Source organism: Labeo rohita, chromosome 17 (assembly GCF_022985175.1).
Source record: "Labeo rohita strain BAU-BD-2019 chromosome 17, IGBB_LRoh.1.0, whole genome shotgun sequence".
NCBI lineage: Eukaryota > Metazoa > Chordata > Actinopteri > Cypriniformes > Cyprinidae > Labeo > Labeo rohita.
In genome coordinates, this window is record NC_066885.1 from 7,169,182 (window position 1) to 7,181,948 (window position 12,767).

Consider the following 12,767-nt stretch of genomic DNA (forward strand, 5'->3'; position numbering starts at 1 on the left):
CCTGTTAGTGCTTTGGAAGTAATTACCTTGGACATCGGGCATGAAAAAGTGATTGTACAAAAGAAGAAACAAAAGAATCACGGTGAACTTGAGCAGTACTCAACCCATGGTGCATGAATAAGTGCAGTCTTTTGAGATTTATCAGGAATGAATGCAGAGATTTGTTTTTGACCTTCAAGTCAACTAGAGAGCGAAATATTAATTATACATAATACATCCTGACCTCTAGATCCTGTATGTCATGCTGGTCGTGAGGATCCACACAGGCTGTATGGTGAATATTAAAGTACTCTAGCAGTGTTGTGGAATGAAGCTTTATCTCCTGTCCTGAAACTGCTTGATCAGCCCAGAGGCTTATTTATGCTTTATTGCAATAAGTCAGAAACCATAAAATTGAAGGACAAGTTGAAGCCTATAATGGATTTGTGTGTGTAAAAATTTTTAAGAGAGATGCTGTAGTAATCGAATCTCATGAGCTCTGCCTTCCCATCGTGCCACTCTGCATCCAGTCTGATTGAATTACTGACTCTCAGTTCATCTGCGACGGAGCATCCATCTTATTTTCCGCCTGGAAGTAAAAGGCTAGCGACTTTAATTGATGTGAAGGACCATTTTCAACAGAGCATGTTTGATATGTTACAGTCTGGACATAAAATAAATAATAAAATAAAAAATGAAGATGCATTAAAAAATAAGAATAAATAAATATAATAAAAAAGTACATGCATTCTAAACACATTTAATTAAATGTTATTATTTGTCTTGCAATTCTGATTTTTTTCTCGGAATTGCAAGTTCGTATCTCGCAATTCTGACTTTTTCTCGGGATTACAATTTTGTGTCTCGCAATTCTGACTTTTTCTCGGAATTTTTCTCGGAATTATCTTTTTTTTTTTTATACTTTTATACTTTATACCTTTACCTGTATAACTCGCAATTATGAGTTTATATCACAATTCTGACTTAATTCTCAGAATTGTGAGATTCTGAAAAAAAGTGAGAATTGCGCAATTTCCAATTGGGAGAAAAAGAATTGTGAGATTAAAAAGTCGCAAATACCTTTTTTAAAATTTTTATTCAGTGGCGGAAATGGGCTTCCATAGTAATAAAGTGTTATTGCTGTGGACAAAAACTAAAACCTACTGAAAATAAATGAACCATTTTGGTTTTATTCTTGTTCACTGAAATGTAGCTAAAATAAAAAAATTAAATATTAGATGAAAATTCCAAATGTAATTAAATGTAATTGTGCAAACGGCTAATCATGATTAATTTCATCCAAAATAAAAGTTTGTTTACATAATATATGTGTGAGTACTGTGCATATTTATTATGTACTGTATATATAAACACACACACTTTCATGTATATTTTAAAGAAAATGTGTTATATTTATATATATAATATGTATGTATTTGTATGTATATATAATTTAAATTATATGTAAATATAAATATAAATATAGACAAATATTTTTTAAATGTATACACATGTATGTGCATATATTTACATATACATAATAAATATACACTGTACTCATATTATATAAACACAAACTTTTATTTTGTATGCGATTAATCTTTTGACAGCCCTAAAGTGATAGTAAAACACAACTGGGAGGGAAAAAATGGAATGAACTATATTGCAAATTAGAACATAAGTGTATATTGACAAGCTAAGACAAGTCTGTCCAGTTTTTCCATTTGCAGCTCCCTTGTGAAATCAATAAACCACCAGAAGTGTTTAAATATTAGACTTAAAATCTGAAAGTATAAAAATCAGCCCCCTGTGTGTCATATTAAATCATGAATAATGATAATCTGCTGCATCTTCACCACTGCAGGATTGGCTTATGAACTATTGTGAAGTTTGACTCGCTGCGAACCGTGCAAAATGAGCGCATTTGTCCTATTTGAGCAGATATCATCTCTGATTCCTGTTTCTGTTTTCCGTTTCCCACCCAAACTAGAGGAATCCATCTTTTGAAGTTCAATCTGGTCTGAATGTGTGCTGTGACATATGGCTTTGTTTAGTGGCCCCTTTCATGTCAACAGCGGGGGTATTTATGCAAGTGACTGTGTTTGAGGGCAGTGTCCAGAAATGAATCCAGGGATGCTGCCAATCAACAGGCTGTTGTTCCGGTTCTGGTCCTGCGGGTGAACCTACGTTTAATGCCCAGTGCTGCCCACACGGCGTATGTGCTTACTCAACCACACCAAGACATATGGCAAATGTCAGCAGACTGTCAAACCAAGGGCTTTTGCTGGAAATAAAAACCCATTTAGGGCAGACATAACATACTTGTGATTAGGCACGGTACATTTTCCAACTATATTTCTAAGGGTGATTATGCTAATCTTGTCAGTTTTCCAGCTTTAATGGATTTTTAATTGTATTGGAATATGTTTGTCTAGCGCATGTGTGACATCTGTCACTGTGGTTTATGCCAGAGTGCTGGTCTGCAAGCTAAATATCATATTAGAAAGTGTGAAATAGACCACACGTATTGGCGTAATGCACTTGAGGCCAAATAGACACTGTGGCTTTTAGCACCTAACACATTTTGACTCTACCGTTCCACTCTATGCTTTTGAAAGGCCTGCCAGTCATCCATAATGCAAGAGATGTGATTGTGTTCAAAGCAACCCATCGTCAGCTTGATTTTTGGTTTCGTCGCAGGCAAATCCTACACTATGATCGGCAAGGACGACTCCATGCAGAGTTTAGGGATCATCCCGTGTGCCATCTCCTGGCTCTTCAAACTGATCAATGAGTGCAAGGAAAAGACAGGCGCACGTTTCTCCGTACGCGTGTCGGCTGTGGAGGTCTGGGGAAAAGACGAGAACCTGAAAGATCTGTTGTCGGAGGTGGCGACAGGCAGTCTGCAGGACGGTCAGTCTCCAGGGGTCTACCTCTGCGAGGACCCCATCTGTGGGATGCAGGTATAACAGTTGTTCAAATTTCTTGAGTTACACAGTATATGGTTGAGTAAGGGGTTATAATCAGCGGTGCCACATAAAGATGCGCTGAGTAAAGTTCAAACTGCTCATTTGTGCACTGACACATTTGACAGCTGTTAATCACCTTTTAAGATCAACAAACTGTAATACTGTGTAAGATTTTTATTCAAACCGAAAGCATAACTCTAGTTATGCGCTACCAGTTTCAGAGCAAATATGTAAAACTGTGACATTTCATTGACTATAAAATGTAGAGGTAAATGCAGCAAGGCATATGCTTGCCAGCAACCCGCCAAAATAAAATTTTAAGTTTGAAAATTCATATTAAAAAATAAAAAATTAAAATGTAATTAGCTTTTGTATATTTTAAGTGTACTATAAAATAATAGAATTTTTAGTTAATACTTGTTTTATTTTAAAATATAATAGTATTGTCAAAATTTCTTTATTATTTTCTTTTTTAAAACATGCAAAAATAAAAAAAATGCTATAATACTATTACTATTATTAATTATTAGAATTTTATAGTTACATACAATGGGTTACATTATGTGCAGTGTGCTTTCATGAGAACCAGACTGAAACACTTACAATATTGTGAAAAATCTCTAATTTCAACAATTTCATTATGATGTAAATAAGTAACATTAAAGGTAATGTGTGTAGTTTGTACAATGTTTAAATTTCTATCTGATCTTAATATGCAACTATAAATTAGCCTTTTTGATTTACGTAGAAAATGTACAGACTGTGGCACTATTAAAAAAAAACAAAAATAAAAAAGCAATGTTGTCTCAACCAGTGCTGTGGGTTTGAGGCTGGTGTTATTTTAGTATTATTTAAATACTAGTGTAGTATAAATTGAACTAGCTGTTATTTTTATATTTTCTGTTTTCACTTTAATTTTAGTTTAAGTTTTAATAATTGTATTTATTATTTATTTATTTATTTATTAACATTTTTACATGGCTTTCATTAATTTTAGTACTAAATTTTATTTTATTCAATTTTTTTATTTATTTATTTATTTATTTATTTATTTTCCCCCGAAAGTGATGTTTAATTCAGATTTAGTTAACAATAACAACACTGTATAGGGCAGGACTTTCTGTTTGCCTGACCAATGGTAGACAGGGAAAGTGTTTTGACACCTGTTTAATAACTAGTTAAACAATAAACACTAAGACTTCTAGATCCGTTTTGACATGATGCCAAAAATTCATGTTTTTTCATTGCTGATTCTCTCTGAAATAGTAACATAATTAATTTGAAAAAAAAAAAAAAGTTTAACAATATTGTTACAATTTTTTTGCTTTATTCTGGGAATACCCCCAGTGTTTAAAATAACAAGCTTGGTGATCAACTTCCAATAAAGATGCCATTGTTGGGTAAAATGCTAATACATGATGAGAGGATTAGTCGAGCAGAGACAACCCCTGTCTCTGTAATCCTCAGACATGTGCACTAATCTCATCTTGGACTGATACCTCACAGCAATGGATTGTAATGCCATCACTTCTCCTGTTCCTATGACAAGTCAGCCTTATCACACAGAGCCGGATTCAGACGTGAGACCCAAGGCTCTGCTGACATGATTATTGCCAAATAACAAACACAGGAATTTCGTTTTAGATATTAAGACGTAGCTGAACTGACAGCATTCAATGCTTTCTTTTTTTTTCTGTAGTATTGTTAATAGTGGTCGACCAATATAGAGTTTTTTGGTAGCTGGTGCCAATATCTTAAAGAACAAGGTGGCAGATAGCCGATATATCACTCCTTTTTATATTTATAAAATAAATATAAAAATAATCTATATTAAATAAATATAAAATAAATATATATTTATAAAATAAATATAAAAAAATGCAAAATGTTATATTATATAAAATGTTTGAATATATATATATATTTTAAACATTTTATATAATATAACATTTTAACATTTTTTTATATTTATTTTATATATTTACTAAATTTAAAAAAATGTATAATTCTATCTGTCTATAAAATGAAAATGAAAAAAAGAAAAAAAGAAACACTTTAATTTATTTAAATATTTTTATATTTACTTTATATATTTACTTAATTAGAAATAATTGATCGAAAAATAAAAATAGAAAAAAATGAAAAATAAAAAAACCTAAAACAAAAAAATAATTTGAACTTGATAAAATGTAAATCTGTAAACAAAAAAAAAAAAAAAAAAAAAACAAGAAAAGATAGATACTTTTGATAGAAACTTAATCTTATATTTTTTACAGTCAGACGTCAGAAGTCAGTGTTGTTTCTCAAAACAAATGTTCTTTTAGACAAAACCATGCAATAAAATTCACATTTGCTTCCTTTGTCTTTTTACACAGTTACAGAATCAGAGCGAGTTGCGCGCTCCTACGGCTGAGAAGGCCGCTTTCTTTTTGGATGCTGCCATTGCTGCACGTTACAGCAGTAAACCAGACTACGATGAAGAGGAGCACCGTAACTCTCACATGCTCTTCACCCTGCACATCTACCAGTATCGAATGGAAAAGACTGGCAAGGGTGGAAGTGAGTATCATTATGGGTTAGATGTATTTGCAGAAGAGATTGAACATGAACGAGAGCTAGTCTTATCAGCAGTATCTGTTCTCTATCACGGTTAATTTCGAACTTTCTCACTATACTTCCAAATGTTGCCTGTGTGGTTTATAAATAGTCTATTGCTGATAATCTTAGAGAGGGGTGTGATAACAGGCAGAAAAAAACTGCCATTGTTAATGTGAGATGTACAATCTGATCTAAAAGCTGTCATGCTAAAACTAGCTATTTCTAGAGAACAGTGCTAATTTCTCTTATCGCACAAAATGTTCTGTTTGGCACAAGCGAGTCCTGCCTTTTTCCTAGAGTGAATAGAAAGTAAAACCAGATGTGTTAGCATGGAGTTTTAGGGTATTTGAGAAACTCGAATTACCTCCGAACTGTGTATAATGAAGCTAGTGTAAGCAGAGTCATGAAATCCACTCAGGATATTTCCATGGCGCAAGTTAACTTATATAATAGAAACACATAGAGATACAATGTCACCGTTTGAATTATAGGTTCATTAACCTCAGCGTTTTCACTAAGAAGTTCAATTTATCTCTATTAGTCTACCATTAAGTTACAATAACACTTCATTATAGTATTAGATGCTCATCATGAGGCTTTTGACACTGTTTATACCTTTTAAAGTTACTTTACATTCTATTGCTTTTCCAGTTTCATACTTTAAGTAGCTATTTAAATATCTTAAGAAATTATAGAAATTACTTTTATTTAGCAAAGGATGCTTTAAATCGATCAAAAGTGATTTTTAATGTTACAAAAGATTTCAAATAAATGCTGTTCTTCTGAACTTTCTATTCACCAAAGAAACCTGTAAAAATTCTACTCTGCTGTTTTCAACATAATAATAAAAATATTTTTTTTAACCAGCAAATCAGAATATTAGAATGATTTCTGAAGGATCAAGTGACTGAGTAATGATGCTAAAAATTCAGCTTTTAAATCAAAGGAATAAAATACATTTTAAAATATTTTCAAAGAGAAAACAATTGTTTTAAATAGTAAAAATATTTTGAAATTTTATTCTTTTTGCTTTACTTCAGATCAAATAAAAGCAGGCCTGGTGAGCAGAAGAGACTTTAAAAAACATTAAAAATCTTACTGCCCTAAAACGTTTGACTGGTAGTGTGTATCATATGTTATAAACAAGGTTAGAAACTCCTATTAGAGTTTAGTTGTTAAATCTGACTCTCCGGTTGTTTTGTTTAGTGTCAGGAGGCAGGAGCCGACTGCACCTCATCGATCTAGGCAGCTGTGTTAAGGTTTTAAGCAAGACCCGTGACAGCACTACAGGACTCTGCCTCTCTCTGTCCGCCCTGGGGAACGTCATATTGGCTTTAGTCAACGGCAGCAAGCACATCCCTTACAAGTAAGACTTTTACCTTTCACTTTGCTCATATCATATGATTTAAGTCAAAACACACTGGGTTAGACTTTCCAGTCTCAGACAGATATGTTGTAACCTTAACGACAAGATAACGATTATACTGTTATGGGTGTAGTCATTCACCACTCGCTAAGCTTATTAAAGATGCAACATGTTTAGCCTTCATATCTCTACTGCTGTTAATTCTTCTCAAACACACCTCATATGAATAATATATACAAACTGACATTTCCAGCCTTTGATGTGAGCAATTATTAGTGGATTCTAATGCAACGTTGAATCTGCAGAGAGAATGTAACCTTTATCGCTCCTCAGGGGTAATAGCTAAGTGAATTAGCTCGAGCAACACAGCTATAGAGACAGATGCAGTTTCACATTCACTGGGATTCATCGCACAGACCATTTCTTTGCAACTGCTGTTTTATTTCTTTAAGCAGCGTGTTAATTTCCGTTAAACAGACAGTTTTGAGAAGGTCCCGTGCATCTTCCAACAGCTTTTTTCTAAAAATTTGCAGCGCTTCCATTTAGCCCCCTCAAGGCACGTTTGCATTTTTATGCCATGGCTCTCTAATTTAATCATGGCGAATTTACATTGCAAAGCATCATGGGGTTTAAGGCTGGAAACGCAACAGCTCTGGAGAGCTGAGATATAATTAGGGTTTATAGCCTTTTAGGAGAAATGCAACATTTGCACAAGATAAATTTAATTAATATGCATGTATCATTAATGAATATAAATCTACGCAAATCACTAATTTCAGGTAGTGATTTAATTAGAGCTAAATAATATTTTAGCTGCCTTTTATTTCTCTAATTGAATGACTTAACCTCTCTGATTTAATGTCAAATGTAAGATATTGTTCAATTATTGACTGACACATTATTAATCCACTTCATGACATTAGTAGTAATAACCAGAAACCATTTATATGTGTAGCATTATAAGTGTTTACATATTTTGCCAAAGGGTGAATGTTATTTAATGGCATATCTCAGATAACTTTATTTTTGTTACATCATGGTTAGTAAATTATGCATTCATACTGTAATTTGTGTTTTAGGTTTGTGATCACTCACTAATAACCATTTAAGATTGACTACACCCTTCACCAACCATTTTTATCATCGTCCGACAATAAACAAATTAGCAAAGAGTATCTCTGTAATCACATGTGACAATGTTTTGGCTTCAAATTCTTGTATAGGTCAGTTACATGTGCATATCGTAATGGTAGCTGACTCATCCTTGAAAAGCAGCTTTATATGTCACCTCTAATGGTTGCCATGGGGAAGGCAGACAGAACAGGAAATGCCAATCCAAGTCTCTCTTTCTCTTTCTCTGTAAAAAGAGACTGTCTGGCAGCCAAGGTTTTTTTGAATCAGGGTCAGCTAATGAAATGCCCGAAAGGGTCTATCCATTCTTATTATTAAAGAGGGTTACATTACACGATTAGACTGTTTGCTAGAAGTGGTGCAGGTATGCGTTATTGAAAAGAAGCTATTATTCCAAAAGCCTTGATTTTTGAATGCATCTGGAATTTTCCAAATACATTTTATTTTGAAAGGGTTAACTCATTTTACAAATCACGTATCTTCACTTTTAATCATTTAGTTATACATCACAGTCTTTTTGCCAGCTAATGCTCTTGCATTTTTTTGTTTATAGAGATAGCAAGCTAACCATGCTGCTACGAGAGTCCTTGGGAAACATGAATTGTCGCACCACCATGATAGCCCACATTTCCTCGTCCCCCAACAACTTTTCAGAGACGCTTTCCACCCTTCAGATCGCCTCTCGTGTTCTTAGGCTGAAGAAGAAGAAGGCTAAAGTAAGCGTGGTATGACCCTGTCCATCATTTTATTGAATTTCTTTTAGCACTGAGAGATTCATCATTGTATGTTTATTTGTTTAAAATGCTGCATTTTTTTTCTTTTGTAGCAATACACATCCAGTTCCTCTGGTGGTGAGAGCTCATGTGAGGAAGGAAGAATGCGTCGCCCAACACAGCTAAGAACGATTCATTCTAGAAATGTTGTTGATTCAGAGATGCCCCTGCTACACCTCTCCAGTGACCCTGAAGACTATTCCAGCAGCGAACAGTCATGTGACACAGTTATCTACGTTGGTCCAAATGGCTCAGCCCTCTCAGACAAAGAGTTAACAGACAACGAAGGTCCTCCAGAGTTTGTTCCTATCATCCCATCCCTACATAAAAATAAAGCAGATCTTAGTAAGGCTTGTTTGACATCACAACCATCTCAACAGGTTGTAGCCCCACTTGTTCAAGCCTCTGTTCAGTCTGTTCAACCTTTGCAGACTGTTCATCCCCAGCCACTTCCGCCTTTGCCAGAGGAAGGTGCTGAGCCAGGTAAAAAGGAGAAAGATTGTCTTAAGTGCAACACTTTTGCAGAGCTCCAAGAGAGGCTGGACTGCATTGATGGAAGAGAAGAGGTTACAAAATTCCCATTTGAGGAAGTCCCTGCCAATAGAGCTGCCAAATTTGAGCCTGGCAATGGTCAAGTTGTTAAAGGTAGTCAGCAATCCAGTTCTCCCAAGAGGATCTCTGACCAGCAACTGGAGGAGATCCGTGAGGTGGTTGAGGAAGCAGAGATTGCTCAGTCGATTATTGAAAGCTTGACACAGTCTTCAACAGGACTCTCCAGCAGCAGAAGTGTGACTGGAAGCAGTGGTATTGGGCAACTAACTCCTCTTCACAGAGCCAAGAGCTCTAGTTTACATGACAGCAGAGAATCCATCAGTGGTGGGAGCAGCAGTGAGAGTAAGTCTCGTCCTATGGGCTCCCCACGGTTGGGCATTGCCAGTCTTACTAAAACCTCAGAGTACAAACCACCATCCTCTCCCTCTCAACGCTGCAAAGTGTACACCCAGAAAGGAGTAATGCCTGGCACGCCACCTCACTCCTCACATAATCTCAATAAAGACTCTAGAAAATCATCTACAGAGTCTTTGCTTAATCCCGAATCCAGAACCTCTCCAGTGGGGATGAGCCCACAGGTCCTAAAAAGATCTTCATCAACAAATAGCCTTGGATCAGCTGAGACACTGTGTGATGATGTTCCACAGCTGCCTTTGGACAGTAAGAAAAATGCGAAGGATGCAACAGCGACAGTTACACTGGAGCATCCTTTGGAACCCAATGGAGAAGATGAACTGGTGTTCACCCTAGTGGAAAAACTGACAATTAGTGGGGTGATGGAAAATGGCAGACCAACAAGTATTATCAGCTTTAACAGTGACTGTTCGGTGCAGGCCATGGCATCAGGTTCAAGGCCTGTTAGTATCATTAGCAGCATGAGTGAAGACCTAGAACATTACACCACTGCTCCCTGCACTACCACTGCCACTATCTCACAAGTCAACATTGCTAGATTCCTGCCTCTCAGCAAGATAGAAGGGGACACGCAGGCTAGCCGTCGTTCCTCAATCAGCTCATGGCTGAGTGAAATGAGTGCTGGCAGTGATGGTGACCAGTCATGTCATAGCTTTGTTGCCCAACAGTGCTTTGGACAGGGTGAGGCAATAGCTGAAGACAGGCTTTTAGAAATTCAAGAAGAAGGAGATATAGACACTGAGTCAACTGACCAAAAGAACTCAGACAAAGATAATGATTGTAACAAAACTGAAGTGAATGATAAAACCACAGCTAAACACCAACTAGACAAGCTGTCCTCAACCTCAAGTGGCTATGTTCCTTTTAAGACCAATATGACAACTCACCCATGTGCTGCTGTTAAGCCACTGGTTGTGCAGGACTTGCAAACCAAGTCTGCTCCAGTCAAAGATCCCAAATCCCCACCTGTTCCAATCTCAAGTGAGATCAATTTTGACGACCCTTGGATGAAAAGAGAGGGATGTGAAGAGACGAAGCCTTTGGAAATTGTCTGTGATGCCAAGTCCGAGAAGAGAACATCTGAATCTGTTAAAAGGAAATGGCAAGTTGACAAGCACAACTCGAGTGAAGCAGCATGTTCCCCTGATTCCATGAACCGGGTGGTGGATGGCTGCGAGATGATCTTTAATGCATCCGAAAGCATAACTCAAGTGTACTCTGCAGACATTCTCAGGACGGGTAGTCTCCCTCGTGCATGGCATCGGTTGAACAAGCAGGATGATCTGGAAGACACCACATACCGTTACATGAGTGGAGAGTATAAAAGCCTTGGGGTTACAACCTCCACTCCCTGCAGTCCAAGAGCCACACTTGAAAGAAGAAGTTCAGTGGGGAGGCAAGGTATCTTTGCCCGTCAGAAAGGAATCCCACCATTGCCACCTGTAAGGAAGTCTAGCCTTGACCAGAGGAATCGAGCAAGTCCACAGCATAATCCTGGAAATTCTCAGCATCTGTCTTTCCTTGGAAGCACACCTGAAGACCTGGGCGGTAAACATAAAGGACCAAATGTAGAGAGCAGCAGACTCTTCAGTGCCAAACTTGAGCAGTTGGCAAACAGGACCAATTCCTTAGGACGGTCCCATGGGGCACATTATGACTGTCATTCTTTAGAGAGGGCAGAGAGTCTGACCTCTCTGGGCTCTAAAGGAGCAGTTACAAAGGACAGTACAATGCCAAGGACAGGTAGGAGCATCACTCGTGGTTTGCTCTCATCACCCACCAACGGACCAAATGGCAACAATAATGCACCACAATCACCCAAAGCAAGTCAATCCAAAATCTCTGCAGTAAGCAAACTCCTTATGGCAAGTCCCAAAGCTCGAAGCTTATCGACCTCTAGCACTAAGACCCTAAGTTTCTCCACCAAGTCCCTCCCGCAGTCAGTAAACCGAAGCTCAAGTTTGCCTCCCAACGGAAAGAACCAAAACCAAAATTCATGGTCAACCCAGTCCCTAAGTCGCAGCCGGGGGACAGGGTTAGCTTCTAAGCTACCTTTAAGAGCAGTCAACGGACGAATCTCTGAGCTCCTACAAGGTAGCGCCAGCACTCGTGCTGCCCAAGGACGAGGGGCTTCAGACACAGAAGAGAGAGGAGCAGCAGCAGTCCAAGGAGAAGAAAGGCCAGTGGTCCATACTTTGCCCTCACCTTACAGTAAGATCACCGCCCCAAGAAGGCCTCACCGTTGCAGTAGCGGACACGCCAGTGATAACAGCAGTGTGCTCAGCGGAGAGCTTCCTCCAGCCATGGGAAAGACTGCTTTGTTCTACCACAGTGGTGGCAGCAGTGGCTATGAGAGTATGATACGAGACAGTGAGGCCACAGGAAGCACATCGTCTGCTCAGGACTCAATGAGTGAAAACAGCAGTTCTGTCAGCGGTCGCAGGAGCCTCAAGAACTCAAAGAAAAGAAGTAATACAGGTAAGCAAATATAATTTCTGAAAGATTGTAAACCTTCTTCACTCAAAATTTGAAGGAATATTAGCTGTAGGTATACCACTGTTCTACTAACATGTTTGACAAAATATCTAAGGCATTTCAACAAACCTTTATTTAGTGGGAAACACAGTGAACAAAATTAGAGAACAGTAATCACTGTAGCACAAAAGAATATTTTGGAGTGCTACAGCTGTCAGAAATTAGTAGGAAGTGTAGAGGCTCTTGCTTTGAATGACTTCCGCACATCTGTGGCTGCAGGACAGTAGTTTCTCAGACTGTGCTGGTGTTATCCTGGTCCGCTCTTCTTCCAATCTCTTCCATAATTTGGTAACTGTAGTGGGTTTCTTAGCCATAACTTAGATCAGGACTCTGGCCTGGCCATTTCATTATTTCAGTGTTCTTGGCTTGAAGGAACTGCTTTGCAGTGTGAAGGGGGCATTGTCTTGCATGAAAATTGTAGGGTGATTGGGAGATGCTTGCAGGGAATAA

The 12,767-nt window shown here is 37.6% G+C and overlaps 1 protein-coding gene across 1 annotated transcript in view; it reads left to right on the forward strand.

Annotated features, from left to right (window-relative positions):
* kif26ba (kinesin family member 26Ba) overlaps nt 1–12,767 on the forward strand; it is a 123,091-nt gene that overhangs the window by 103,691 nt on the left and 6,633 nt on the right. The window contains exons 8-12 of the mRNA XM_051133015.1: nt 2,680–2,942; nt 5,324–5,507; nt 6,753–6,912; nt 8,597–8,768; nt 8,870–12,260. Of these exons, the coding sequence (XP_050988972.1) occupies nt 2,680–2,942; nt 5,324–5,507; nt 6,753–6,912; nt 8,597–8,768; nt 8,870–12,260 (4,170 nt within the window). The remainder of the gene's footprint in view (nt 1–2,679; nt 2,943–5,323; nt 5,508–6,752; nt 6,913–8,596; nt 8,769–8,869; nt 12,261–12,767) is intronic.